At 38.2% G+C, this 27,029-nt stretch overlaps 2 protein-coding genes across 2 annotated transcripts; both read left to right on the top strand.

The window, feature by feature from the left end:
• Nucleotides 1–1,512: 1,512 nt before the first annotated feature.
• Nucleotides 1,513–9,363, top strand: rx1 (retinal homeobox gene 1). Its single transcript, XM_007552699.2, has 4 exons — nt 1,513–1,811; nt 3,067–3,385; nt 6,644–6,897; nt 8,552–9,363. The coding sequence occupies exons 2-4, from the start codon at nt 3,088–3,090 to the stop codon at nt 9,029–9,031; spliced, it is 1,032 nt and encodes a 343-aa protein (XP_007552761.1). The 5' UTR covers nt 1,513–1,811; nt 3,067–3,087; the 3' UTR covers nt 9,032–9,363.
• Nucleotides 9,364–18,827: 9,464 nt separating this feature from the next.
• Nucleotides 18,828–26,972, top strand: haus5 (HAUS augmin-like complex, subunit 5). The gene is made up of 19 exons (XM_007552698.2): nt 18,828–19,162; nt 19,239–19,301; nt 19,412–19,444; nt 20,254–20,278; nt 20,373–20,505; nt 21,020–21,179; nt 21,264–21,342; nt 21,535–21,626; nt 21,715–21,769; nt 21,889–22,016; nt 22,097–22,178; nt 22,271–22,425; nt 22,549–22,711; nt 23,154–23,234; nt 23,354–23,499; nt 24,264–24,360; nt 25,260–25,398; nt 25,562–25,694; nt 26,591–26,972. The coding sequence occupies exons 1-19, from the start codon at nt 19,065–19,067 to the stop codon at nt 26,691–26,693; spliced, it is 1,965 nt and encodes a 654-aa protein (XP_007552760.1). The 5' UTR covers nt 18,828–19,064; the 3' UTR covers nt 26,694–26,972.
• The last annotated feature ends 57 nt before the right edge of the window (nt 26,973–27,029 follow it).

The raw sequence follows: 27,029 nt of genomic DNA, 5'->3' as shown, positions 1-27,029 counted from the left end.
TACCTAAAAGCCATTTTCTTGTGCTTCTTGTAGATTTTTATGTTACAAATGCAAGCAGACCACTGAAGTAGAATACACTACCAACTACTGGCCATCCACTGCAATTGCAAGACATTTTTTTTTGCTAAATCCAACATTGTAGACAGACAAAAAGGCATGCCAACCAACCCAGTCAGTCCATCCTTCTAGAGGATGCTTGCAAGTACAAAAAAAATAAACAAATAAAAAAATAAAAAAATATTGTGACATCAAGTAACCCCTAAAGACCAACACTACTGATGTATTTTCCAAATAACAACTTTGCCTTTGGAGAAAATTACAACTGATTGCCTAGTAAAAAAAAATCTAGAATTTTATTTTTACAAATTATTTTCCCACATTTTTTATGCCTTAAGAAAATCAAAAATGCTTTGGAAAAAATTCTGACACAAAGGATCATAATTCATGATGCACAAAAGTGTTGGAATTGAATCTGCAGTAGCATAAATAATAAATAAAATAAAATAAAATAGTAAATAATAAAATAGTAAACAATAAAATGAAAGAATACTTGCAGTTGTCCAACAGTGAACTCTGGAGATTGTCCGCCTTCAGTCCTGCTACATGGTGGCAGGATAAACTTATGTCTTTGTCCAACATAATTTGTCAGAGTTCAAGTTGTTTTTATCTTTTTCTATCATTACTCTGACTGTAAATATGGGCAAATGTGGGAGTGAAGCCAAAAAGCATCACACATACATGACTTCCATTTTGAGGAGCAGGTAAAGGATGCCTTCTAAATTTATACCCCAGAAAAACAGGCAGTCATTAACTACTAATTAAACATTCTTCATGACACTTACAAAGCATAATATACATTTAAAAATGCTTCAATAACAATGATTTTATAGGTGTTGTTCAAGGGGAAACAATTAGTTTGTCTAGAAAAATATTTCTTGTTGTGGAATATTTTTACTTAACAAATTATGATAATTATTGTAATTTACAGTTTGGCACTGAAATAAAAGATTTAATGCTGAATTTTCACCCATCTTTTTCAGGGTTTTCATTCATTCCTAAACTTCCTAATTAATTTAGATGTTAGAAAATGTTACATTTTACTTCAACATCTTGCTAAATTGAACAATAAGCACAATTTTTGTTGCACTTTTGTTTACTTATTTTATCAGATATAAAGTGGAGCAAGGGAAATTACATGCAATTATAAACATTACTCTTTTGTTAAGATTTTAAGTGTTCATTAATAATACACATGTATTTCTTTGGATATGTTGCGTTTCCTTTCTTCGTCTCGGTGCAAAAAGGCTGACTGTGCTTAGTGAAAACTTAATAATTATTTCCCTCTGAAACAACCAAAATTACATCAGCAAAAGTCTTTCATTTGACTCTAAAGGACATTTAAAGCAGTTAGTTGAGCAGAAAACGGCTGCCAATCACTCTTAAAGAGGAAGGACTGCAATAAACAAGCTGTCCTAATCCTTTGGTTTCACCTCCTACGCCTCCTCAGCTCTGTCCACCTCTCCCTCCCGGTCTCACTCCTCTGCCACTCTGCTCTCCGAGCCGGAGTGGATGCTGCTAAACTGAGCGGCTCTATAGGTTGGTCCTTTTCAGAAGAGTTCCTGTTGGGACCATTTATGGCACGCTGGGGGAAATACATCGAGGAATGCAGAGCAGAGACCAGGCTGGACTGAGAGAAACAGCAGGAGGAGCGATAAAACTGATCTGGGAACAGCAAAAAGTTGGAGGCTGAGAGGAGCAGGTGGAGCCCGGCGTCAGCAGCTCCAGCAAGTCATCGTTTGTCCTTCCAACAGGTAGCCATTGCATGTTTCTTTGCAGATTAAAAGTTTAAAACATGCTAAACACATCTGGGTTTTGTCTCCTGGCCAACTAATTTAACAAAATTTAGGTTTACTTCCCTTCACTACTGACATTTCTGACTCTTTGGCATTTTTGCATCTTAAGTTTTACCCGTCTATGGTAGTTAAACAGGATGAGATGTTTCTACCACTTAAAGGCTTGATGTGATATGAAATGAACATGTTTGAATTAGGTTTTTCAAAACACATATAAAAGTTGGATCTTTGATTAGACGGGAGAAGGTTTGTTATCAACTAATATTGATGATCACAGCTTCATGACTGTCAATTAATTGCTGTTTCAAGATGAAGGAATTTAGTAATAACTTTATTTAAAAAATGTCTGAAAAAGGACTTAATTAAACACAACTGGATGTTATGTTTGCCAATACCTTAGCAGTTATATTACTTAAAACATATTTAAAACGCATAAATAAAAGTTTGGTCTCATTTTATTTTTGAATTATGTGAAGTTATACTAGAATTGATTAACTCATTTAATGCTTCATTTATTGATGCACTGCATCAATAATAAAAAAAAAATAAAACAATAAAAACTGTAACTCTGACTTGTTCTAAAAATTATTGATCATCCTCTTCACCAGAGCTGCAACATGCCGGCCCACTAACTATGGAAGACCAACAGATAAAAATACAGAATGAAATTACTAAATACTGTATAAGTGACACATTGACTTAAATGTATGCCTAAAGCACTATTTATGTTTGTTTCTAGTTATTTATAACTTAATCGGTCATTGTGTTACTTTTTAGTATGTGACACCAAGTTCAAACCATTCAGAAAAAGACTGAACATATAATATGTTATATTCAATCAGTTTCAGCTGTAATATAAACCTCTGAAGACAAGATTCAGGTTTATATATTGTAGCTGAAAAAGAGCCATTAAGTGTGATCTGGAGATTTCTTGGCAAACATTTGCATATGGGGCCCGTATTAATAGAAAACTGGCCCAAAATGTGAATAGTTTTGAGTAAAAGGTTGAACACACATGGGTTCTAACTGAGGAAATCCTATGAGATTACATTGCCCAACTCGTTGTATTTAGTTAACTGGGCCCTGATCTGGAGTCTACTGTGAGCGCAGGCCCAATCCGGACAGAGTAAAATCCATCCAGAGGCCCAGTGAACATGTCGGGTCGCCTTTGACCTCCTCTGGTTCCTCACCCTCGCCTCTGCCCTCTGTCCAGGTGACGCCCCCAGACGTTCGGATGCATTTATCACTGGACACCATGAGCATGGTGGACGACAGCTGCCTCTCGCCCAGCAACTTCCACGAAATGGGGAAAGGCGGGGGCGTCGCAGTCGGGGGCCGCGTCCACAGCATTGATGTCATCCTGGGCTTCAATAAGGACCAGGAACCCTTGCTAAGTCCTACTGGGCCCATGGGGCCCCAGAAGATGGGCTTAGATGGACTGGGAGATCACGTGAAGCAGCAGGAGTCCTTGTCCCACCCGTCCTACAGCGGACACCTGAGAAACAGCAGCTCACAGCAGCAGCAGTACCAGGGTGCGTGAAAACAGATGAACACTTTCTTTACATTTAAACCAGTGTGGATCCATTGCTTTGGGCCCAAGACTTGTTTACATATATCATCACATTTTTATTTATTTATTTATTGCAAACACACTTCAGGTGTTTTTTTTAATTTTTTATATCGATTGTCAAGTTGGCTTGGTGTGAAGGTTAGTCCGAGGAGTTTTTTTTTTTAGATTTTAGGGAAAGATTTTGTTAAAAAAAAAAAAAAATCAGTATATTTGATTTTCAGCAATTAACAAAATTCAGTCAAAATTCAATAAATTAACAAACTTGATTTTCATCACTGGAGCAAAAGGAAGGTCTTTCCAAACTGAGTAATCTTTCAAACTATTTGACCGCAGAGTTTAACATTATAATACAAGCCTAGTGTTTCATGGTAAGAATGAACAAACTGGGGTAGTGTTGCCATTTCAAACATTTCACCGATTTAACAAAATGTGAGGACATTACTGTGAAAAACGAAATGGACTCAGTCCAGGTACAAATATTGAAGCTAATGCAATCAGTACAATAATGTTTATTCATTGAAGAAACCTGACAAAAGTCTAATCTCGTCGGGCATCAAATTAAAATTTCTATTTTAGCTCAGAGCGTTACATGCTGTTGCTCCGTAGATCCTGTTGCTTTGACTGAACCGAGCAGATAAATCACAACACAAGATGGTGCAGAGCGGGTTTATGTCCCCAAGACCAATCCCATCTCCATCTCCTTGTGGAATTCCCCCCTAATCTTCTCTTCTCCGCAGATTAGATTGTACAGTAGTTCATTCGGGTGTTATTGTCACCGTTCGGCCGCAGAATCAAATTTTCCTCGTTTTAATCTGAAGCTTTTTTTTCACATGCAGGATCAGGCAGGTGGTTGGTGGCAGAAACAAGCATGGAAAAAAAAAAAAGCACTGTTATCTGCATGACGATGAGACAGAGTGCTCTTGATAAGAGAGATTATTAATTGCTTTATTTTTGTCCAAATGACATCGCTCTCTTTATGTCGGTATTTTCTGTGAAGTTGGTCCAGATCCCCCTGAATGAGCTCTGCTTGATTTTTTATTTTTTTTTATTTTTTTGCTGTTTGGTGTCACTTCGGCCCCTGCTCTCAGTGTGGAGATGTCGTCCTGGCTGAGACCCAGTGGGGAGGCTTCAGACCAGTAGCTGTGATGGGCTGACAGGCCAAGAGCTGGTCACTGAACCAGACCTGACCTCTGCCTTTGTCAGTGCCTAGCCTTTGTCATGGCTCCTTAATGAGAGGTGGATAAATTAACCCCTCCAGCCCCGCTTTGCCTCGGCTGCTGCTCCTGTTTGTCAGTGCAGAGACCATGCCAACCTGTCCTTTATCCTCATCAATACGTCCCATTAACATGACCTAACGCAGCACCAGGGTTCGGGAACAGTCTGTTGTTTTATTGAAGCTAAGATCATAAGATGGCATCTTGCTACAAAGCTTACTTCCTAACTGTAATAACTTTTATTCTACATGAAACTACTCCAGTCGACATTTTTATAACACCACTGGGTCAATGAAAATGTGAGGAAATAAACATAATTACCACATGAAACTGCAGCTCCTTTCCGTTTTACTGATTTATTTCTGAAGGTAAACAACTACCTTTTATCCACATTTTTTTTAGTTTTACTGGATCATTTCAGTAAATTTGTAAGTATTTAAGAATATAAATAATTTCTTCTGGAGCTGGTAAAGACAGTTATCAAGTGAAATCATTCCTGCAGTAATGTAAAGTGGATAAGACATGTCCAATTGCTACCCATTGCTTATGTTACATTACATTATATTTATTATATTATGACAGTGGCACAGTTGGTTGCACTGTTGACTGTTGGGTTTGAATCCCAGCGCCTGGTGTCGTTTTTGCTACATGGAGTTTGCATGTTCTCCTTGTGCATGTCTGGGTTCTCTCCTGGTACTCCAGGTTCAGTCCAAAACACGACTGCCAGGTTGATTGGTTTCTCTAAATTCTCCTTGTGAGTGTGTGTGCGTGGTTGTTTGTCCTGTTTGTCTCTGTGTTGCCCTGCGATAAACTGGTGACCTGTCCAGGGTGACCCTCCCTCTCGCCCTTCGACCTCTCCAGATAGGCACCAGCACCCCTTGCGATCCCACTAGGGACAAGCGTATAGGGAGATGGATGAATATTATATTATATTGCCAATATGAACTTTAGACTGAAAAGTAAATGTTTCAATGAGTGGCAGCGTCTCGTGTAGCTTGCTGCTTTTAAATGTCTCCTTCCTTGAGCAAATCGTCTACCTCCTGAAGCAGATGCTACCAAAATGCTACTATTCTCTGCTGCAACACTAAACCTAAACTTCTTATGCAAGCAAGTCAAATTAACCTTCTTTCAGTGATTGGCATCTTATCCAACCTGAGCTGAGTGCTGTACAGCCCTTGAACCGGGTCCAGTCCTGGCAAACCAGAGCAACTGATCTGATTGGGGGATCAGGGTCTCTGTATTTTCTTTAATTGAATTACTTACTTGTTAATCTAATTCGCCCAGCAGCCCCCCACTGTGGACTTCACTGTTTCCCATGTTGTTTATTGTCGAAGGTGATGTACAATGGCGAAGGTGAGGAGGAAGAGTAGAGAGGAAGGTTAAGAGTGATCCGCACCTTGGAGGAAGGATTAGAGGGAAAGCCTTGTAGTGCCTGATGTCACCTGTCAATATAATGCCTAGTTTATTTGTAATCCACAGCGGTTACGTATGAATTACGTATGAATGAAACAAACGATGAAATGAATGAATGAAACAAAGGGGTAAAGAACAGGTCTGTAGCTCCAGTCCTGCATCTTTTGCATCCCAGCTCAAAGTACCTGAATCAAAAGGCTCAATTATTTTGTTGGCATGTTAGCAAGTTCTGCAAAGGCCTGGCCATTAACCAATCATTTGATTCAGGTGTGATGGACCAGGAATCCAGGTAAAGCATCTCTAAAGCTGTTAACTTAATTTTACCTCTAGTGAAGGTAAAGACAGGGATCAACTTTTAAAAATCCAATTAGGAACGTTTCTAAAGTCAATTGATGTTCAAGCCATCACTTGCTTCACTGAACTATAGCTGAACTTGTCAGGGAAATGTCCGCTCTGCTGGAAAGCAGATGTCACAACTTCTATTTGAGAACAAGGCTTGTTTCTCTTTCTCTCTTTGTCTGATTCCCACAAAAGGTATTTAACGTACAAAACCAAGAAAACGTCTCAATTCTTCTGTCTTCTCACCTGGGTAGATGCTGGTTTGTACACAAGCAAGAGTGAAGAAGAGCTGGGTGAGCTCAGGAAAAATGTGGAGAGCGACGACGGCAAGTCACCTGAGTCATGCAAGGAGGATCAACCCAAGAAGAAGCACAGACGCAACCGCACCACCTTCACCACCTACCAGCTGCACGAGCTGGAGCGCGCCTTCGAGAAGTCCCACTACCCCGACGTCTACAGCAGGGAGGAGCTGGCCATGAAGGTGAACCTCCCTGAAGTGCGAGTCCAGGTGAGACGGGCCACAAGTGTCACCAGACTGGGCACAAACACACAGATCTGAGCTTCCACATACTGTCCACTGAGTAGCCTTCAAAATGTCCTCACTGGACTCTTACGTCAAAAGTTTGTTGTTGTTTTTTTTCTCTGAGAATTTTAACTTTTAAAATGAATATTGAAACCTAGAATGCGAAAAGAGATCCTGCCAGGAGACTGTTTATCTATCAGGATTGATTGTTTACATTTTAGCCTCTCTAATCTTATAAATGGAGTCCAGCAGATGACTCTGTCTGTGATTACTCTTTTCCTGAAAGCTGCTGTTTTGAGCCTTGATCAGGTTTTTCCACCAAAGTGGTTACCCTGTTTTATTTTGTGCTTTTGTCAACAATCATAGTCCTTGGAGTCGGTTTGGTTGCACATGTTAAACTCTAAATTAGTGTTAAAAAAGAAGCTGATTTTGGGAGGGTGCGGGGGAGGGGTTAATTTAGGGCGCGATTAATGCATAAACAACCACTATCAACACTTATTTACAGATCTACAACTGTTTTTTTGTACAAGTTTTCTTCCCCTTCTGCTAAAATTTACAGCACAAAGCCAAACAGTGTTGATGCTTTTACGGTAAACATTTCCTCACTTGCCTCATCACCTTAAATAACCTGACTTATGTGACTTGTTCCAGCATCAAGTCAAAGCTCTTGGCCTTTCGCCTGTTGCTTGCCAGTGTCTACTTGAACAGCTTGGTGTAAAAAGATTAGGAAGAGCCCAAAGAAGTTCCAAGTATCCAGAGAGATCGTGTACTGACTTCATTGACTGATAATGCCAGCGTTAATGTCAACCGATTTAAGACTTTTAAAAGAAAAACAAAGAGGTGTAAGATTAAACGGAGCTATCCAAACAGGAATAATCTCATTCCACCGCCGTAGGAAAACAGTCAGAATAATTATTTACAATAATCAGTCAGGGGTATAAATTGCAAATGCAAATTCATGATTCAAGACTGGTGAATTGAATAAAAACAAACAGACAAAAAAAAAAGATAGGTTTATGTTGTAAATTCAATTACAAGGCATTGCAGCTGTCAGTAATCCCGCCAAACAATATCACATGATTAAAAAGCTAGTTTATGTATTTGCATAGTATAAGGCAATCTATTCATATTTTTATTTTCATGAATACAAATATGATTACATGAAGGAATAAACATATGGCACATTAGATGAAGTTCCATTTTAACTCATGTCTTAAAGTTCCTTCACATCGTCAAATGCTCCATAGGAAACCCAGTTAACTAAAGTATGTTGGGAATTGAAGACCAGTTTCCACTTGAAAAGTCCATGGATATGTTGAATGCAAACTGAGCTATTAAATAAAGCTACATGGCAGAGAAGAAGGTTGTAGTGAGTCTTTATTCAGTTCTAAAACTGTAGCATTTTTCACTGGAGGAGTTCAAACACACATCCACATATGAATTAAAAGACCTCTAATATGAAACATGCACTAATTTCTATTAATTGACAAGATATGTCAACATGTGTGGAAGCAAAATGTGAAAAGTTGAATTGAGGTCTTGAAGTGTAAGGAAATAGCGTTTCCCAATGAACCAGAGTAATTTTAACAATAATTAACTGTAATACTGTTTTGAATGTCAACAACTGTGTCTTTTACAGGTCTGGTTCCAGAACCGCAGAGCTAAATGGCGTCGGCAGGAAAAAATGGACGCCAGCACAATGAAGCTCCATGACTCCCCCATGCTGTCCTTCAATCGCCCGCCTCCGGTTCACTCCAGCATGGGTCAAATAACCAACTCCCTCCCGTTGGATCCCTGGCTGACGTCTCCCCTGTCCAGCGCCACACCCGTCCAGTGTATCCCAGGCTTCATGGGTCCAGCTCAGGCCCTCCAGCCCAGTTATCCCAGCCACGGATTCCTCAATAGTGCCCCCCATGCCCCTCACCCGCACGCTCACCCCCATCCTCCATCGGGGCAGGGGATGCAGAGCATGGCTCCCCCACCTTACCAGTGTCCAGCCCCGTACTCCGATAAATTCCCCCTGGAAGACGTGGACCAGCGCAGCTCGAGCATCGCCGCTCTGAGAATGAAAGCCAAGGAACACATCCAGTCCATGGACAAGACCTGGCAACCCATGTGACTAATTGACAGTCCATGTGAGGGACAATCCTGGCACAAAGCAGACAATGAAAACTCCTGTCATGCCTGTTTTGCCACAAAAATGAAGTGAGACTGAGCTGTGAAAACGGAAGAACATTTTTGGTACTTTCTTTTCTTTTTAACTTTTTTCTCTTCTCCAAGACTTAAAAGTGAAACCATGGTGAGGTTGCATTAATGGTTATCTCTTGTTCCTGTTGATGTTTGGTGCCTTGGGTGCAACAAATGCAGAAAAACCAACTGGTCATCATTGCTTGCACCCAAGAAACTACTGTAATTCACTTTTTTTAATTAAACATGCTTTTTAAAAACTCACAGACAAATTAATTCTCACATTTTATGAACATACTTGGGTGTCTTATGAAAGTATTCACACCTGTTGGACTTCTTTACATTTTGTCACATTGTAGCCATAAACTTCAGCATTTTATGTGAGGAGACAATACAAAGCAGTGAATAATGGTGAAGTGGAAAACAATGCCAAGGGGTTTTAAATATTTTTGACACACACACACAAAAGGAGAAACATTTGCATTTCCTATTAGTTTCCACCAAAACTAATCTTCCTGGTTACTAATTGTCTTAAGCCTTCTAGGGTCCAAATGATAAAATATAAAACATAGGATAACTCTAACATTAACATAATACAGATTAAATTTGTCATACATCTCACTTTACAAATTACACACCTAGATTTAAAAATTGTTCAGTTCTCTTTAAAATAAAGTATTCAAATATCTGATGTTTTTAGGGAATTTGCCCCATTCCTGAATTGCTCTGTAGACAACAGATTTTTGTAAAATAAAAGTTTATTTCAGCACAGTTTATAATTAATTCACCCTTCTTATGTCAAAACTAGTGCAGCTCCAAGTGTTTTAAGGTCAATCTTTACTTGTTTTGCACATTTGCACATCTGCAGTCAGAAAGGCTGTCAAGTCTTGCTACAGATTTTGAATGGGATTTAGGTGTGGGCTTTGACTGGGCCATTTTAGCACTTGAATACACTTTTATCTGAACCATTCCATTGTATCTCTGGTCCAAATGTTTAGAGTTGTCCTGTTGGAAGATGACCCTCCGCCCTCTTTGTCTTTTACAGTCCTAATAAGTTTCCTTTATGGATTCGACTGTATTTAGCTCCATCCATTTTCCCACCAACTCTCATCAGCCCCACAGTATGATGATGCCACCACGTTTCACCATGCGACGGTGTGTTCAGGGTAATGTGCAATGTTAGCTTTTATCTCACATATTTTTTTACATCTAGGCCTAACAGAACATCTTATAAGATGAATTGAACATCTTATACATGTTTTCTCTGCCCATGCAGACAATCTTCTAATGACTTGCAACTCTTCCATAAAGGCCAGACTTTTGGATTGAACAATTAAAAGTTGTCCTGTCAACAGATTCTCTAACAGTGCAGATCCTTCAGAGTAACCATGAAGCCCAACCTTTCCCCCCATGATCTGCCTGGTTCCTTTGTTTTCAAACATGTGACTTTTCACAGCAGAATTGTGTTTATATCAAGACTGAACTGCGCACAACGGGACGACCTATATTTGTATTTGTACTGGATTATATTTATGAGTCCCAACGTAAATGAAGTTTAGTAGAAAAAAATGTATGCGACACTTCTCTTGTCTCATTGTACAAATTAAAAAAAGACTTGTATCATTTTCCTTCCACTTCATAATTACACTCAGCTTTGTGTTTTCTTTCGCATAAAACCCCAGTAAAATACACTGAAATGTTTGGCTCCGCTGGCAAATCTGGCATGAATACTTTTGTAAGGCTTAGCTTGTGGTTGGTGTTTCTAGCTCAGAGCTCAGATACTTCAAAGTCATTGGAGGAAGAGGTCAACAGAGGACATTTATAGCTCTGTAGACCTGGAGATTTTCTTCAATATGAGGCTGAAAACTGGAGATAAGAATAATTCGGTCCTGAAGAAAGAAGTCCTGCCACCTTTTTTGACCCAGAGTTAATATTGCACCAAAACCTATCCTGATTATTTTCTGACATTCTGCTTTAAATACGAAATGGAGGGTTGGACCAGATACGAAAACCAGCAAAAGTACTAATTTTTTTTGTTGTTTTTCTTGCTTGAGTGGCAGTTAGAGAAAACCTGTTGGCAACTCAGTGCTGGTTGGCTGAGAGTACGTGCAGCGCAGCAGAAAGAGTCCTGTGTGATGCGTCACCCCGCATAGTTTGGTCTTTGTTTGGCACAATTGATCCAAGTGTATCCTCTTTGTCTGAAACTGAAGGGGGAGAAACGGTCTCAGGCTGGACTAAATAGGCCCATTTTGTTATGGAAGTTTCTTTTTTCCCCCTGTTGATCAAACGACAAGGAACATAGATTGTAAGCTGCAGTCATTAGGGACACAGAATCAGTCTTTTACCATCTGTTGCAGCACTGAGCTCTAATTATCTTCAAGGTAGAGAAGGTCAGTTGTAAAAAATCAATATGAAACAAGAAAAATTGGCTTTGATTCAGAGATGTTTCTGCATCCCACAAACTTGAACATGTACAGGTAGAATAATGATGTCTCAACTTGATCATGGAAAAAGAGGGAGATCAAAACCTTTATTTTTTGCAGTGCAATCTCAAATCCCCCTTTATTCTTCTGTCATTGCATTCTGTCTTGTAATGTTTTATTTTAATATAACTGCAAAGAGCAGAGAACTCAAATCCTGAGGTATTTTTGGTTCAATTTACTTCTCATACTGCTCAAACAGGGAAAATAGTTTTGAATCCACAGCTCACTTGTAGTTCTCATGTAATTTTTATTTTATTTTATTTTTTTGGTGTTATTTGGTTAGTGATGTTTTTACAGAAACTGAGGACTACCTTTGCACATCAAAATGTTTTCTTAGGATGCAACAAAAACATGATTTTTGGACCAAGAACAAGCCAAAGTGTAGACAGTGCTAAAAAAATTGCACTAGAGTTGTTTTTAGTTTTGTTTTTGTGTTTTTGTTTTTCTATGTGAAGATGTGAAAGGTATTGTCATAGTTATAGTTATATTGTTTTAATCCCTGTTAATTATGTCTGGATCATCTTTGTTCACGTTCTTGTAAGAACAATAAAAATATAGTTTGATAAAAATGCTTATCTGCACTCTCTCACTGAAGAGCTTTCATGCTGACCTCTCACTACTCCTTCCCACACACCTTGCTGGGACTTAAGAGCAACCCAAGATTACTACAGTATAATCGTTATCATCTGACATACATTCTTTCTTTTCAGCTAAACGCTCATGTTTCTCGTCTCTTTCTGTCATGTAAAGGCCCTTTTATTCCCTCGCCCCTCCCTTCGCTCAGTGCTGTTCCGCGGTTTTGTGGCAGGGGGCCAGCCTGTTAGGAAGATGAGACTCCAATCAATCAGGGCACCCCAGGGGGGGCCACTGACCACAGGGCCCGGCCTCTTTAATTGCCCCCAGGCAGGCAGGTCTGCCAGCAGGCCAGCCGCTGCTGCACATGTTCACAGAGGGGACCGGTGGCGCCGCGCTCATCGGCGTTCTGCAAAGTGTGAGTCACTTTCCAAAACAGATGGAGTTTCTGAATAGACCCAAACTTTGAGCAACATATGGATGAACCAGCGCATGAAATGTTTGCATGATTTTTGACATGTTGTAAAGTGATTAGATGGAGCCTGCTGCAATGTTTGCCAAACAGCTCATGCAGAGCTAGCCGTCTTGAAGAAGCTGCGTTTTTCATGTAGCTTAATGTTGTAATTTTCCTAAAAGTATTAAAAACAGCTCTGAAAAGCTCCAGCTCTTAGTTCCACATGGCCGACATATTACATATCCTAGTTCCGACATATCCTAGTTCCCTAACAAAGACATCAGCCTGGTCAGTATTTATTCTGAAGCTAATGTCTCATTTTCTGACATTTAATTAATTAAAGTTAGAAACAAAGAGAGTTGCCGTTTTGATTTCAAAGTCAGATTTGGTTTCAAGTGATTCACAACAGTTTAATCAGTTTATTATTGGAGAAAAGAAATTCAATTAAAACATCAAAACAAGAAATCTGCTATCTGCAGGAATCATTTGGATATAATTTACTGGATAGTGAAGGTAAAACTAAAAAGACTCAAAGTTTCTCACAAAAGTATTCACACCCTCTAAACCTTTCTGCAAAAACTTCTTTATATTTTAGAGCGGCCTTGACTCTCTGACACAAACACTAATTTGTGTTCATTTTCATTAAGTAGTAAACAATTGCATAGTCAAAATAAATGGTTTTAGTATTTTTTATAAATAAAAATAATTAAATATACACTTGTATCGAGCACTAAATGTTCATAATTAAAATTCAGTGTGACCAAATGCCTCCAGAAGCCAATCAGTAACAGAGTCAACAGAGCAGCTTGGTCAGGGATCGAGTAGTGGAGAGATTTAAAACAGAGTTAGTCTGCAGAATAATATCTCAGTCTTCGAGCGTCTCATTGTTCAAAACATTATGTGGAAACGGAAAAAATATGGCTCAGCTGCAAACCTATCATGGCCGTCCTAAACTGTGCTAGAGTGTGCATCAATCAAATAAGAAGTGAAGAGGTTCATTACATGTTTGGAGGAGCTGCAGAAATCCTCTGCTCAGGTGGGAGAATCTGTTACCAAATCACCCCATTTTTATTTCACAAGTTATTACATATATTACTACAAATTTACATATGAGAGAGAACAGAGAGGGGGGAAAAAATCTGTACTTTCCATAGGAGACAATAAAAGTAAACCAAGAAATGTAAGGGAGTCACAGTGGGAGAAAGGAAAAAGAGAAAACCTTAAGATGGAGATTAAGTGTGGGACTGTAAGAAAAACACACACAGAAAAGAGGAAGAGAAAAGAGGGGAGGGTGCTCATCAGGGTTAATGATGTAGAAAATCCCCCAATTAGAGCATTTTCCTGTGCTGCAGGATGAGTTCAGAGTGGGGTCTTCTGAGAGCTACGGGATTAGTACCCAGGCCGGGCTGAGTCAACCCGGGTCCAGGCGGAAACTTACTAACAATTCGCCTGCCTGGCACTACCCTGCTTTGGGACAAAAAACCAGGGCCCAGAGCTGTTAGTGGCACTGAGAAAAGCCTGGAAAAAAGTACAGAAAAAGAGTTGCATTAAAAAATTACCTTTCAAGATCAGCAAGATATATTTAATTTTCAAACTTAATACAATTATGTATTTATGACACAAGATATGTATTTATAACACAAGAGAATGTATCATTCAAATGAGGCAGATATGAGTAAATCTTTATAAATCTGAAAACTAATTTAAAACTGAACATATCAACATTCAGAGAAATATAAAGCTATGACAACTGGAACTGCTCCAAACTACATGCAGACGCAGGTTTGTGTCACCAAAAAATAAAAATCCAAAGCTCACACTTTTGCGCTACAACATTTTTGAATGTAAGTGCATCTTATCAGTCCCTGATATGGGAAAATGCATTGACATATGCATAGACATATCAGTTGCCCATTTGAAATTTCAAAAACAAAAATATTTTTTTTAGCCTGGAAACACATTGAATGCTGCAATTTGTTCAAAACCCTCCCATAAACAGTACAAATGCCCTTTTGGTGAATGCTTTGGAATTACCAGGGTTTCTGCTGTGCCTTCCTGGAAGTTGTGATTCAGTCGTCATCACCTGAGTCACATGTAGAGACAAACACAACCTGACTAAACTGATAAAACATTAGCACAACTCATGACCTCAAGTGACAGACTGGCAGAGGTAAGAGTACTTCTGAGATTATGACTTCTTCGAAAGCAACTTGGGAGTCAGATGTCTCAATTAGGCCTTGGAGTCCTCATGTGCACTTCAAATACGCGGACAGGTAAACCCCGCTGATGAGATGATGAGATTAAAGGTGTGGGTTACACATGTGCCGTTTGCTATAAATAAAGGCATACAACCGGTTACTGGTGTAAAACCTGGAAAGAGGCGTGAAAACATTCCCGTACACGAGAGTTCATCAATTCAAAGGAGGAAAAACAAACTGTATAAATAATTAATATGACAATATAATAATATGACAATATAATATAATATAATTTATTATCAACACAATGTAAAATTGTAAAATAATAATCTAACATTCTGTGGAAACTTGGTCAAAGTCCCGATTTAAATTGCATGGAGAGATTGTGACCATAAACACTCTATTCATACTTGAGAAATCATCCAACGTCACTAAATTACAACAATTATTTAGTAAATGTAATGTGATCTCCAGATAAACTATGCTATTATGTCAAAAACCTAAGGGTAACATTTTACATGTTTCTACAATTTGACAAATTTAATTTTTTCGACAATTATTCCCCCTTGTTTTTGATGCTGTTCAGCTGGATCGGTTTTTCTTCTTACTTTTTTAAACTTTTGGACAGTTGTGATCTGTAACTATGGCAACAAGCTGTTTTGTTTGTTTGTTTTGAGATTAATATCTCAAAACCTGAACTGCAAATCCAAATCCCAGAGGAGCCGAAAAGGAGGCTTCATGAATGCAAGACAGAACCGAGCAGCAGAAAGAGAAGGATGAAGTTTCAAACCATCTCTCCTCAAAATAATAATGAGCAAAATAAGTATTCAAAAGCAGATGCAGTAGATTAACAGAGCTTGCTAACAACTGAGTCTGTCATACAGGACATTTGGTATGAAATGTCATTCATGCTTCCCAGATATTAAGCTGTTAGCATGTCATGACGGTCATGAGACTCTCTAGTCAGAGGCGTTTTCAGATGCACTGCAAAACTGACTGCTACCTGACATCATTCCTATCAACATCATCACCATCTAATTACTGCTTGATGATACTTGGAGGACATGAGTTGTGATAACATTTAATTCCTCTTCTGGATACATAAAGTATTTTTGAATTGAATTGAATCAAATTGATTTGAAAAGTTTTTTTGTTTTTTTTTCACAAAGTTTGGTCCCATATAAAAGCACTTTTGTGAACATACATAGCAGCTTTAGAAATTAGGTGGAACTTTGTCATGCAAAAAAAATCTCTAACATATGAATTGGTCATATAAATGACCAAAGAACATGCATGCTACAAAGCAAGGAAGAAGAGTTCAGGATTTTTCTGTGTGGTTTTCTCTCAAATAAACAGAAATTAGGATGCCTGCCAAAACACAGTTTTTGTTGGATAATGGGAGATACACTTGTGCAGACATCCTGACTCACCTCAGCTACACAGTTACCGTATTCAGCAGGAAGAACAGAGATGACAAAGACTAATTGATTAATTGCGCACTGCATTATTTTGCTCCTGCACTCTCGTAAATCTGAGAGGACCACGGCTGGAGTTAACAGTCTTATTGGAAAGACGCGTTCCCCGCACAGGATAATAAGGGAAAATAGCAGAATTAATTGGGTTTGATTAAGAGAGCCTTTCAATGGGACACAGCTTTTTCGCATGACATAATTAGAGGTCAGTTAGGGTGGGTGGAGAGGTGAGGGTGGGGGGGATTTAGCTGTTGGCGCCAGTGCTTTGGGGGTGTGTCTGCAAGGCGTGTGTGACTTGTGTGTGTGCGTGTGTGTGTGTTGTTAAGGGGGTTATCCTTCCATCACACTTCTGGAACTATGTTGTGTGTCTAATGTGGTAAATTTCAATAGACTCACTCACCAGAAAACACACAGTGAAGTTCACAGGGGGGGGGGGCTCTTTGTATCATTATTGTCAAAACAAATGGCGACATTAAAGGCAGATTTGTGAAAGATGCATTCCCTTTATCTGTGCGTTTCAGAAACTACTGACTTAAAATTAATGTAATATCATTTATTCCGTTAATAGCTGTCCTTTTCAGAGATTATCACAACTGTACTGTGGATCTCTGCAACTCCTGTTTGTTCATTAATGTTCCCTAACCAACCTCTAAAACCACTGCAGAATAGTTGTTATGCTGAAATTAAATTAGAAACAGGAAGGAACTGGATTTGGTAATTTAAACTTATTTGGTAGTTTAGCAAATATAGCAAACTATATGCTCTTTTTCTTCTTCTTCACAAATATACACTATTTTGTGTTGGTCTATATCACATGAAATCAAGATAAAAATCACTAGAGATATTTGCAACTTATTAAAATGTGAAAAAGTTCAATATATAATTCAATATATAACCTCTGGTCTAAATCACACGGTGGTACCAAAATTGGTCAGTTTTTGGATGAAAGTAATACTTAAATCCTTCCTTACACACATTCACACACTGGCAGCATGAACGTCTAATCTGGCTGAAAAATAATCTAGAATTGGAGAGTGGATCTAAAAATAAACCTTACACTTGATTAGATTATCAAACATTTCATCAAGCATGAGCATTTTTTTTTTTTCTTTTCACAGCACTTCTGGTTTTGCTAGAAAGTATTTAGTAGGATTTGCAAAAGATAATGCACCCAAAGCTGGTCAAAAGAGGGGCTCCATGATGCCACTAAATGTTTTACTCACATTTTGCAACATTAACCTCACAAAAACATGTTCCTATTAAGAAAGTGTTGCATTTTACACAACTAATTATCACGTTCTCATTGACAAATTCTCATTCGAGGACTATTTTTTTTTCTGCACAAATTGTATAATTACAGTATAAGTGCAACTATGTGTTTAAAGAAACTCATCTTTCTGCATTGGATTAGTGGAATACAGACTGTTGTTACAGATTCCCTGGTTTTCAGCTATTTTCTCTGAAGCATCTATTTTCTTTTTGTCAATTTGATTTTATTTTATCTTTTACTTAAAAAGTTTCTGTATTTTGAGCAATTATGCAATAATCGAAATCACCCAGCTCTAACACGGTATCTGTGACCACTTGAGTGAATTTTAAATTTCAACACAGTTCATCCTGCTCAAAGTGCAAGTAGATCGCTGCATGGTTTCAGAGGGGTGTAGAATCAGATTTTAAAGTGGATCAGGTGCGCCCTCTATGTTTCACACCTGCAAATTACAAGGATCTCAATAGCCAACTTGTTTTTGTATAAAATTTGTTTAAATCCCGTGACAAAAAAACAAAACAAAACAAAACAAACAAGCAAACATTAACTGATAGCCCACTTATTACAAATCGATATGAGTAAAACATTTTTAGTCCCAGACATGTTATGTAGAGATAAAATAATAATAATAATAATAATAATAAATAAATAATCACACATCTGCGAAACTGGATGGATTGATTTTACATTTGTTGCATTCATTTCAGCTTTGTGTCTTGTGTTTTTGTGGTAGAGGTGAGTTTTATTCTAGAGTTTGTTTTGTTTTATAGAGTTATGAGATCTCTTCAGTCCATACCACAGAACTAAGCCCATCTGGTGACCTGAAGAAAAAAAAAAGATAAAAATCATGGCCATGATTTAATGATAACATTAATTAGTATCATTAGTAATGACAATAATGGACAAATCCGATCTCATTTTGTTTTATTTCAATCTGGGAATTAATTATAATCACATTCTTCAGACAGTTGCGAATAGCAATATCACCAGAAGGGCTCCATACAGAAAAGCACTAAAAATGACTTAACAGTGAAGCATCAAAACCTGGTTTTGGTTTTACTTAATCTGTGCTTCTTCTGACACAAATACGCATAAAAACTGATTGATATACTGGAAACATGATGCAATTGTCTCAGAATTGACATTTTTCATTATATTTCATTGAGAATTTATAGTTTCTGCAATAAAAATAAACTTACCGAGTCAAAAATGATACACGAACTGTTGCACAGATGGAATCCTGTAACCATGGCAGCGCCCGACTGTAATGAGAGGTGGCGCTGTCGCAACGGAAATACTACCCGGAAGTAAGATTAAACACTTGCGCGGGAAATATTTCAAATACCTGTATGTTATTATTATTGTCAGGATAGTCCGTGGAGAACAGACCGCTTTCTAAGTAGATGGAAAGCGGTCTTATAAATGTAAGCCACCAAGACCTTTACACGACTCAAGCAAGTTAAAGGAGCTTCCTAGTTGTTGCTAATTTTAGCTAGCAGAGAATAGTTAGCAATTAGGATGACGGATAGAAATCTGGTGAAGGAGCTGAAACGCTGGGCTACAGAGGAATTCAATCTGCCTCCCGACAGCCTACCTAATGAAAGCTATTTAAAAACGTAAGTTACGTTCTGAATTACAAAATATGAGACACGTCTTTATTGGCAGTCTTCGCGTAATCTATTTTTTTCCTAGGCTTTGTGTTGGGACTGGGAAGTCAATATGGAAGTACATGATCCAACATGTTTTCCAACAGAGGTCAGTCTGTTTTTCTTTTTGATGATTTTCTTTGATTCTTGCAAGCCTCAAGCATGAACGCCTCTTGTTACCTGTGTTAAAGACTTATGATGAATTTTCTGTTTTCCAAGGACTGTGAGGATCATGCGTGGCAATCTTCAGTGGTATCCTTTCGTGGCTTTCACCTAGTACACTTATAGCAGGTTATTTGGGAAAACGAATACATTTTATTCGTTTTGGTCCCACGAAAACTCAGTTTCATGCCATTAATAATGATTATTTACAAAAACTCTGACCAAAGTGGATATTTGAGAATATTTGTGTTTGCGACAAATAATACACCGATATATCCACACAATTCCCAGTCGACATTGTTTTGTGTTAACTCTATTTTTGATTTCGCTATTTAAAAGTAGTTCAACCTATTTATCTTGCCACACTAATTAACCTCCTGGCCCCATGTTTAACTCTTACCAGGAAGTGGTGGTTGTTTTGAAGGATTCTGATTGGTTGACTACGCTTTTAGGTTTTCGTTCCACTGTTCCCAATGTGTTTGGAGTGTTTAAAACAGTTTGTGCGGGTTCATGTGGACAAAAATCTTTGATAATTTGTCAACAATGACATTAATACATTTTATATATAAGCATAATTTGGTATAAGATTTTTATGGTGCAATAACCTTGGGGGGGAAAAAATCCATAATTATTCTATTTATTTACACAAAAATGTATAGAATAACACTGAATACAACAAGCTGACAGAGAACTCTTTGGCCTCATTTGCCACATTAAAGTGTAGGAACGCTGTAGTGGATTGGTAAGGTTTTGACTTATTTTTTTTTTTACTTTTGTAAAACTTTATGAATTGTGGTGGACATTTACAGATTATCAACAGCGCCTTTCTCTTTGCAGTCCTGTAAATCTGTGTGTTACTGTGTTTGCTGGCAATTTCCTTCACCTAGCGATCATTAAAGGTACAAGACACTACAAGACAAAGAGGTAGGCTTTGCCTTTTCCTTTTCCCAGTATGTCCAGTTCATTACACGATCACTGGAATTTCAGCATGGTTTCGGTGTATTATTTATGTGTTCAGTTGATGCAAGCTGAAGGCCAAAGTGAGGCAGCAAAGCGCAAAGAGCTTCAGATGAAGATAGAGCAGCTGAGGGATGAGATCAGTCACCTGGACTCCCAGATCAGGGGAACAGAGGAACAAATGGCAACACAAGGTTTGTCCTTCCTGTGGTGTATGTACATCAAAGAGGAATCAATGTAAATTTACATTATGTTATTTTAAGTTGAGGAACTGTGTACTGACCAATGTAAATGGAGATTAATGAAGAACATGTGAGAATATTGTCACCGACATAAAATCTGGGCTTAAAGTAGAAGCCAGTAAGGAGTATGATGAGCTTCTGAATAAACATTAAACCGTAATAATAAGCCACACTTTCCTCACCCTTGTCTTTCTTTTCCTACATCACTGTGTTCCTATCATTACCTCTTGATTGCTGTCATCTATCAGGTGTTGGCATAACAGCAAAGATTGACCAAGTATAACCGTGGCTGTGATAACCTACTAAATATTTTCTCCTTAGGCTTGCAATTGTAATATTACACACTTTAGTATTGGACAGATGTTTGCAAGTTCAAATATTGTGCTGCTACAGGTAAATGTGTTTCACTGTATTTTCTTTTAAGTAACAATATTGTGCAAAACGATACTCCCACTGCAAATTGTAGAGCAATCTATCAATCGCATCTGGGTCCAAATCGAGGAGAACCAGACCCGGGAACTGCTTCTGAAGGCTTTCAGACAGCGCAGCGTCTCCAACCGTAAGGTTCTCTCTGACGATGTGCAAAAGATCAACGACCACTGCCTGGTGCTGGAGCAGATGGCTAGGTTAGGCAAAAATCCTTCTAAATAATAGACTTGATTACAAATATTTTAAAAATATCTGTCATTAATCATCTTGCTGCATTGCAGGAAAGCTGAGACTGAAGTGCTGTTTGGCGATGAGCCGTCCAACCTCAACTCAAAGGCTGTGGCAGTACCTCAAGTCCTGGTAGGAGCTGCAGAAATTTGGTTATATTTCTTATGAAATATACATTATCTGATACACTATTGCGCTGACGGGTAAATAAAAAAACAAAAAACAAAATGGAGAACTTCAAATCATATTGGAAAATTCAATGTGCAGATTTTAATCTCGTTTTCTATTTGAAGAAAATTTCCTTTATCCTTTTTTGCTTGTCAGCGTGAGCTGAGAGAGCTGAGTGAAGACAGAGTCCACTTCTTTCGATGCTTACAGGAGAGCGAAGTGAAAACGCAACAATCTGCACCCAAAAGGTAACAACTATTATCAGATCAGACATTTTTTTTTAAGCTATGACTTTTTGACTTTTCACTTATTTACTGGATTGTTGTCTAATTCTAGCATGCCTCGTGAGCAGAGGACGGCCGTGTTTCAGTACTGGCTCAGTACTGCTGAGGTTGGTGCATTTAGGGGTCTTCTGGGTTGTGCAAACTAAGTTGATATTTTTAAGATAAAAGCTCCTCTTCAAAAATGATTTACCTTTTATGAAAATGCTGTTTTCTGTTGTTTCATCAGAAAGTTTTGAGCAGTTACCCTCCTAGCCATGTCCTCTCAGCGCTGCAGCATCTAGCAGTGACAGAGCAGAAGGCTCTGCAGGACCAACTAGCTTCTTTGGATGTGGCGCAGGATGTAGCAGCTCTTCGGCAAGAGAAACTTCACGTTATTTTAATGGGTTTTGTTCACATCGGCAGTATTTAGTAACAGAGTTATCATCTCCATACAGATTCCGATTTGAAAGCGATCACCTTTTGGATATTTCCGCAGAGGATTGTGATGAGCTACCGCCTGTTCAGACTCTCCTAGAGGTGTGAAACCTTCACTGACATTTAGTCTTGTTTTTGTGTGTGTTAGTTCTGCTCTGTTACATGTTGGATTTTATTCATGTTCCTTGTTTCAGGCTGCTTGGACTGAGGTGCAGCAGAGCTTCACAGAGCTGTCCCAAACTCGCTCCAGAATCCAGCAGCTCAAAACTCTGTTGAAGTCTCGTAAGACGGAGGCCGAGCAGGAAGTGTCCGGTATTGCAGATGAGAACCTCAATGAAAGCTTAGCACTGTAAGTCGAACAATTGAATAGGGAAAAAAAGTGTTGTTGTAATTTGGTGCCAAATAATCTGTGAGTTTTGATTGTTTTAATTTACCGTGCTTAGTTCAAATGTCATCTCTAAATTGTTTATAGGTCAACACTGGAGGTGGAGCTGCAGTGTGTGATGCAGGCAGCCGCTCGGGATCACATCAGAGAGCGCTGTATTCAGCTTGACCAGCATGCCAGAAACCGTCAGGAGGCATTAAGGAGTCTTCGCAGCCAGTGGCAGAGCATTCTGGACTTCAGAGAGCTAGTGGTGAGAAGGAATACTAAATGCACGACGTTTTTATCATCAGTTACTAGGACCGGGCAAAATGGCTTAAAAATAAAATCAGATCTGTATAAAACCAAATCTGGCTTTCAGAAGAAATTACAAATGGCAGGAAGTATTTTCTAAAACCTGTTTTTATTTCCATCATCCCTTCTGGGAGTGGATCTGAATTCAAAGTGCAAATAAGTGAAAGATGTTAAAACATGCTTGTTAAACAAGATAATAGGCCCTGGGTGGGCCGACATCACTCTGAACTACGGAAACTCCAAAGAGTGCAATGGTGGAAAAAAAATCCAGATTTTCCAAAATTAAATCTTCATAAACACAAAATTTAAAAAATCTGTAAAATTGGTTTATTCCCCAAGTTTATTGGTTTTATTTTTTCAAGATGCCATAAACGTATCTGGTGTCTGTTGTTTCTCTGCAGGCTCTAAGACAGGAGCAGTTAAGAGGTCTGATTAAGGGGAACTCGTCGGCGAAGACGCAGCTGATCAGTGTTCACAGAGAGGTCTGATCTAATGCTTTAGTCTATTTATTACAAAATACTGTAAATGACTGAACTACTGTTGGAACATTTCTCCTTTTATGTTGATGCATGCTTATTCTCTGTTTTCTTGTTTCCTTCAGTTGCAGGAATTTATCGAGGCAAAGCTTGTGCCACAGTTTGAAGACGTAATTGGCGCAGCCAACAATCTCCGAAACTCTGTTTCTAAGGAGGCCAAACAGTTCGGAACAGTTTCACTTCTTGCTCTGGACCACAGGACCATGGATGGGTAAAAACACATTTGGATGATATGTACAGAATGCAGACCTGAAGCAATTTTGAAAGTGTCCAAAAATATTTACTTGAAATGGGAAGCTGAACTTGTTGAGTTTGAGATAAATTGTAGTTACACAGAACAGGGAACAATACTACACCGAAAAAAAAACAACTTCTCTTAAAAAATGGTACATTTGTAAATTTAGCAACACATGACTAAAAGTAATGCAGTGTCTTGCAAAGTACTTTGTACTTCTTTAAAAGTATTCATGAGTTTGAACGATTTTTTTTTTTGTAGGTTTATCTTGCACTGTAGTTACCCCTGCATATCTGTTGGGTTATGTCTCCACAGTCTCTGCACATCTAGGTATTGAAATTCTTGCTCATTATTCTTGGTAAAATAGCTCAAAGTCATATTAGATGACGCACATCTGTCAACAGAATTTTTAAAGCCTTGCTCAGATTCTCAATAGGACATATGTTGGGGCTTTGTCTTGGCCAAGCACTTGTATATATTTTCTAACAAACATATGGGACTTCACAGAACAGCTGTATTAAGATCACAAACCTGCATAAAGATGGACTCTGTTAACGTAAAAGGCTGTTTCTGATAGTTGTTGTTTTCATTGGATTTTATTTAGGGGTCTCAGTAAAGGTGAATAGGTCCATATACATGCCACGCTTTTCAATGAATACTCGATGTGAAGCGCTGTACATGACAAAAACTGGTTGGTATTGGGATGGTGTTCACTTTATTTTTTTCCCTTCTCGTTTCAGAATGCACAGAGTTCCTGCGTCGTGGTTGTCCATTCACCGCCTGCAGGCCTCAAACTTCAGCAGCCTGCGTGAGAGCCTGAAGTTCCCTCTGTATAAAGTGAGTATTGGGAGGTCAAATGGTTTAGCCTTTTCATCAATTTTTATTTTACAGTCTCATGGTCCACATAGATGTAAAAAAAATAAAATAAACAGACACACCTACTGTTGCAAAATGGGTAAAAAAAAAAAGGTAACCAAAAGTATTTGTTTGTTGTGGAAATGGAAGTTTCAGGTAAACCACTTTGAGGATGTTTGGATCTGCTTTGCTAATTTATGACTTAATATTGAACTTGGTTATATTATCTTGGGTAAATCCACACTTGTGTGCTTGCAGCAGTGGTTGTAATCTTTAGTGTCTTGGACACCGTAATCTGTATCACGGGGTGACATCTAAGGCAGGGAGGCTTCATTCAATAAGCTGAATATTTTGTGGCCATTCATTAAGGTACATTTGTCACACCTGGTATATAATATTCAAAAATTATTGCCTTTTTAATAGTCCTGCAGTGAAGATATATTCTGCATCCCTGAGTTAATTATTTTTCAGGGAACAAGTTATAAAATTTTACCATTATGGTTGCTAATTATCCCTATAAATAGTCAAAATACTACGAGGAGTAATAAACCAATATGCCATTGTTAAGGCACTGTGTGTGGCTTGTTTGTTTAAGGTATGGAGCAAAAATGGCAACAATAGAGTACAAACTAGTAAAAAGGCAAACCGGACTGGAACTATAAAAATACAGAAAAACAGCAACACAATAAAATCTATTTTTAACATTTTCAGTAACAAAGTGTTGGCTCCTCCTTAAATATTCTTAGATTTAATTTTTTAGAGGCTAAGGTTTCATTAAAGACTTCTTCTAATTTATTTCCTCACATTTTTTTTTTGATTGAATGTGATTTAGACATTTACTATGTTTTTTTTTGTTGTTTTTTTCCATGCCTATGCTTCAGGCTCCAGAGGAGTTGTGTTTCCAGTTGCTGTCCCAGCAGCTTGAGCTGCGTTTTCTCCGGGAGTTGCTGCAGCTTTACTCAGCCACGCTGCAGAAAGTAGAGAAGGACTCTGAACAACTGCATGCATCTGATCAAAAAGGTATGAGAGGAAATTGAAAACAGACAGCTGTTCTTAGATATTTTTTTTCTTTTTTTTTTTTTTTTTATAAAAGCTGGATCTAATAGGGAATTTTATGTTTAGCTGGAAAAACTTACAGTATGTTTAATAAAAGGGTTTTTGTTTTTCTCTTTTTAAATCCCAGCTTTGCTGTCCAAAGTCAGGGAGGTGGATCAAAAGCTCCTAAAGTCTTTGCTGCCAAGAGCCAGAGGTCTCACCAACCGCTGCGCTCAGGGTCTTTCTTATGGAGCTCAAGTCAAGACCGCCATCTCTTACTGGTGAGGAATACTTCTGGAGTAGATAGCTGACTTCGAAGTTCTTTTTCTTAATAAATACTCATAATAATAACAACCATTTTTAACCTACTTGTGCTTTCAAAATGTCTTTGTTCTCCCAGTAATGTCCTTTCTCCATTAGATAGCTTTGCAGTATGTTTGTTACCTAAATCACATGTATGGTAAAATCAAAGCCACAGGCTGTCAATACAGCAGCATTTTACTAATAACCCTTTACATTTTTCCCCAATAACATCATCACAACCACTTTCAGATTGTAGCTGCAAAGTGCAATAAATTTAATACACCCTTAAATATTCAGTTATGACACTCAAGTGTTGACGCTGGCCTGGTCTGACTTTCACACCTCTATTTTCTACTCGTGCCGTATTGTTCTTTTCTTTATGCATATTGTATCTGTAAACTAACCATTTGGTTTCCATGCACTTTGCTGCAGATCAGTTTTTCTTTTCATAATAAGACGGTTGAAATTTGACTGAATATCATAATCTAAAAACTTTATATCATATTGTTTATCCCATTCAGTCCATATAGCATTTACATGTTGTACATTGTAAGTAGAGCGTAACAAACAACGGTTTGCAGAAATCTTTATTTTGTACTTGAAAGTCAGGCGTGAGACAACAAGTCTACAAATGTACAACCAGCCAATCCAGAACAATAGGTTTGCCCAGTTTGACAAACAAATTTTCATGCTCTATCATTTTTATTTCTTATCTACTAGATGATTTATTTTTCCACATGTATTAGGAAGGTGACATTAGTATTTTTCTATATCTTACAGTGTGCTTGTTCTATTGAATTGCTTTTCTTTCTTTCCCTTTGCAGCTCATTGTGCATAACCATAATAATCTGTTTTGGTATTTTCAAACATGTAGGTGGGACAAACCAGCCCAGCATGTTCTGCCTGAGCTCAGCAAAGGAGGACTGACTTTCCAACAGTGGCTTCGGAGATGGAAACTTAAAGCAAAAGCTTCATAATTTATACCCCAAGGGTTTAAAACACAACTAATAGTTTTAGTCACTTTTCAAATACATTCTGACATTGTGAGTTATAAAACTCTGAAATGTAATTAAATTCTTGTTTGTTTTTCCTTTGTATTTTACATATGGCTTGTTACTTGAAACACTTGTCATGTTTATATCAGACATTAAAATACACATTTTGAATAAACGTCTATGTTTTTAAGATCTAACCCAGTTTGTGTAGGAATGCCTTCGCTGTTGAGCTCAAACAAGCTGAAGATCGATACATCTTGATCTTGTGCTTTTTGAATTCGTGTCAACTGCATACACATACTCTAATATTGGTGTACC

The sequence above is a fragment of the Poecilia formosa genome, unplaced genomic scaffold (assembly GCF_000485575.1).
Source record: "Poecilia formosa unplaced genomic scaffold, Poecilia_formosa-5.1.2 Scaffold52, whole genome shotgun sequence".
NCBI lineage: Eukaryota > Metazoa > Chordata > Actinopteri > Cyprinodontiformes > Poeciliidae > Poecilia > Poecilia formosa.
The sequence above is the reverse complement of the archived record's forward strand: the minus strand, read 5'-3'. Positions and strand labels throughout refer to the sequence as shown.

What these genes read in the sequence shown, in the direction of transcription:
- rx1 (XM_007552699.2), top strand. Translation starts at nt 3,088, where the DNA reads ATGCATTTATCACTGGACACCATGAGCATGGTGGACGACAGCTGCCTC. An exon ending in ACAGCAGCAGCAGTACCAGG is followed by an intron (nt 3,386 to 6,643) that starts GTGCGTGAAAAC and finishes TCACCTGGGTAG; the next exon opens with ATGCTGGTTTGTACACAAGC. An exon ending in TCCCTGAAGTGCGAGTCCAG is followed by an intron (nt 6,898 to 8,551) that starts GTGAGACGGGCC and finishes TGTCTTTTACAG; the next exon opens with GTCTGGTTCCAGAACCGCAG.
- haus5 (XM_007552698.2), top strand. Translation starts at nt 19,065, where the DNA reads ATGACGGATAGAAATCTGGTGAAGGAGCTGAAACGCTGGGCTACAGAG. An exon ending in GGAACAAATGGCAACACAAG is followed by an intron (nt 20,506 to 21,019) that starts GTTTGTCCTTCC and finishes TGCAAATTGTAG; the next exon opens with AGCAATCTATCAATCGCATC. An exon ending in ACTGGCTCAGTACTGCTGAG is followed by an intron (nt 21,770 to 21,888) that starts GTTGGTGCATTT and finishes TTGTTTCATCAG; the next exon opens with AAAGTTTTGAGCAGTTACCC.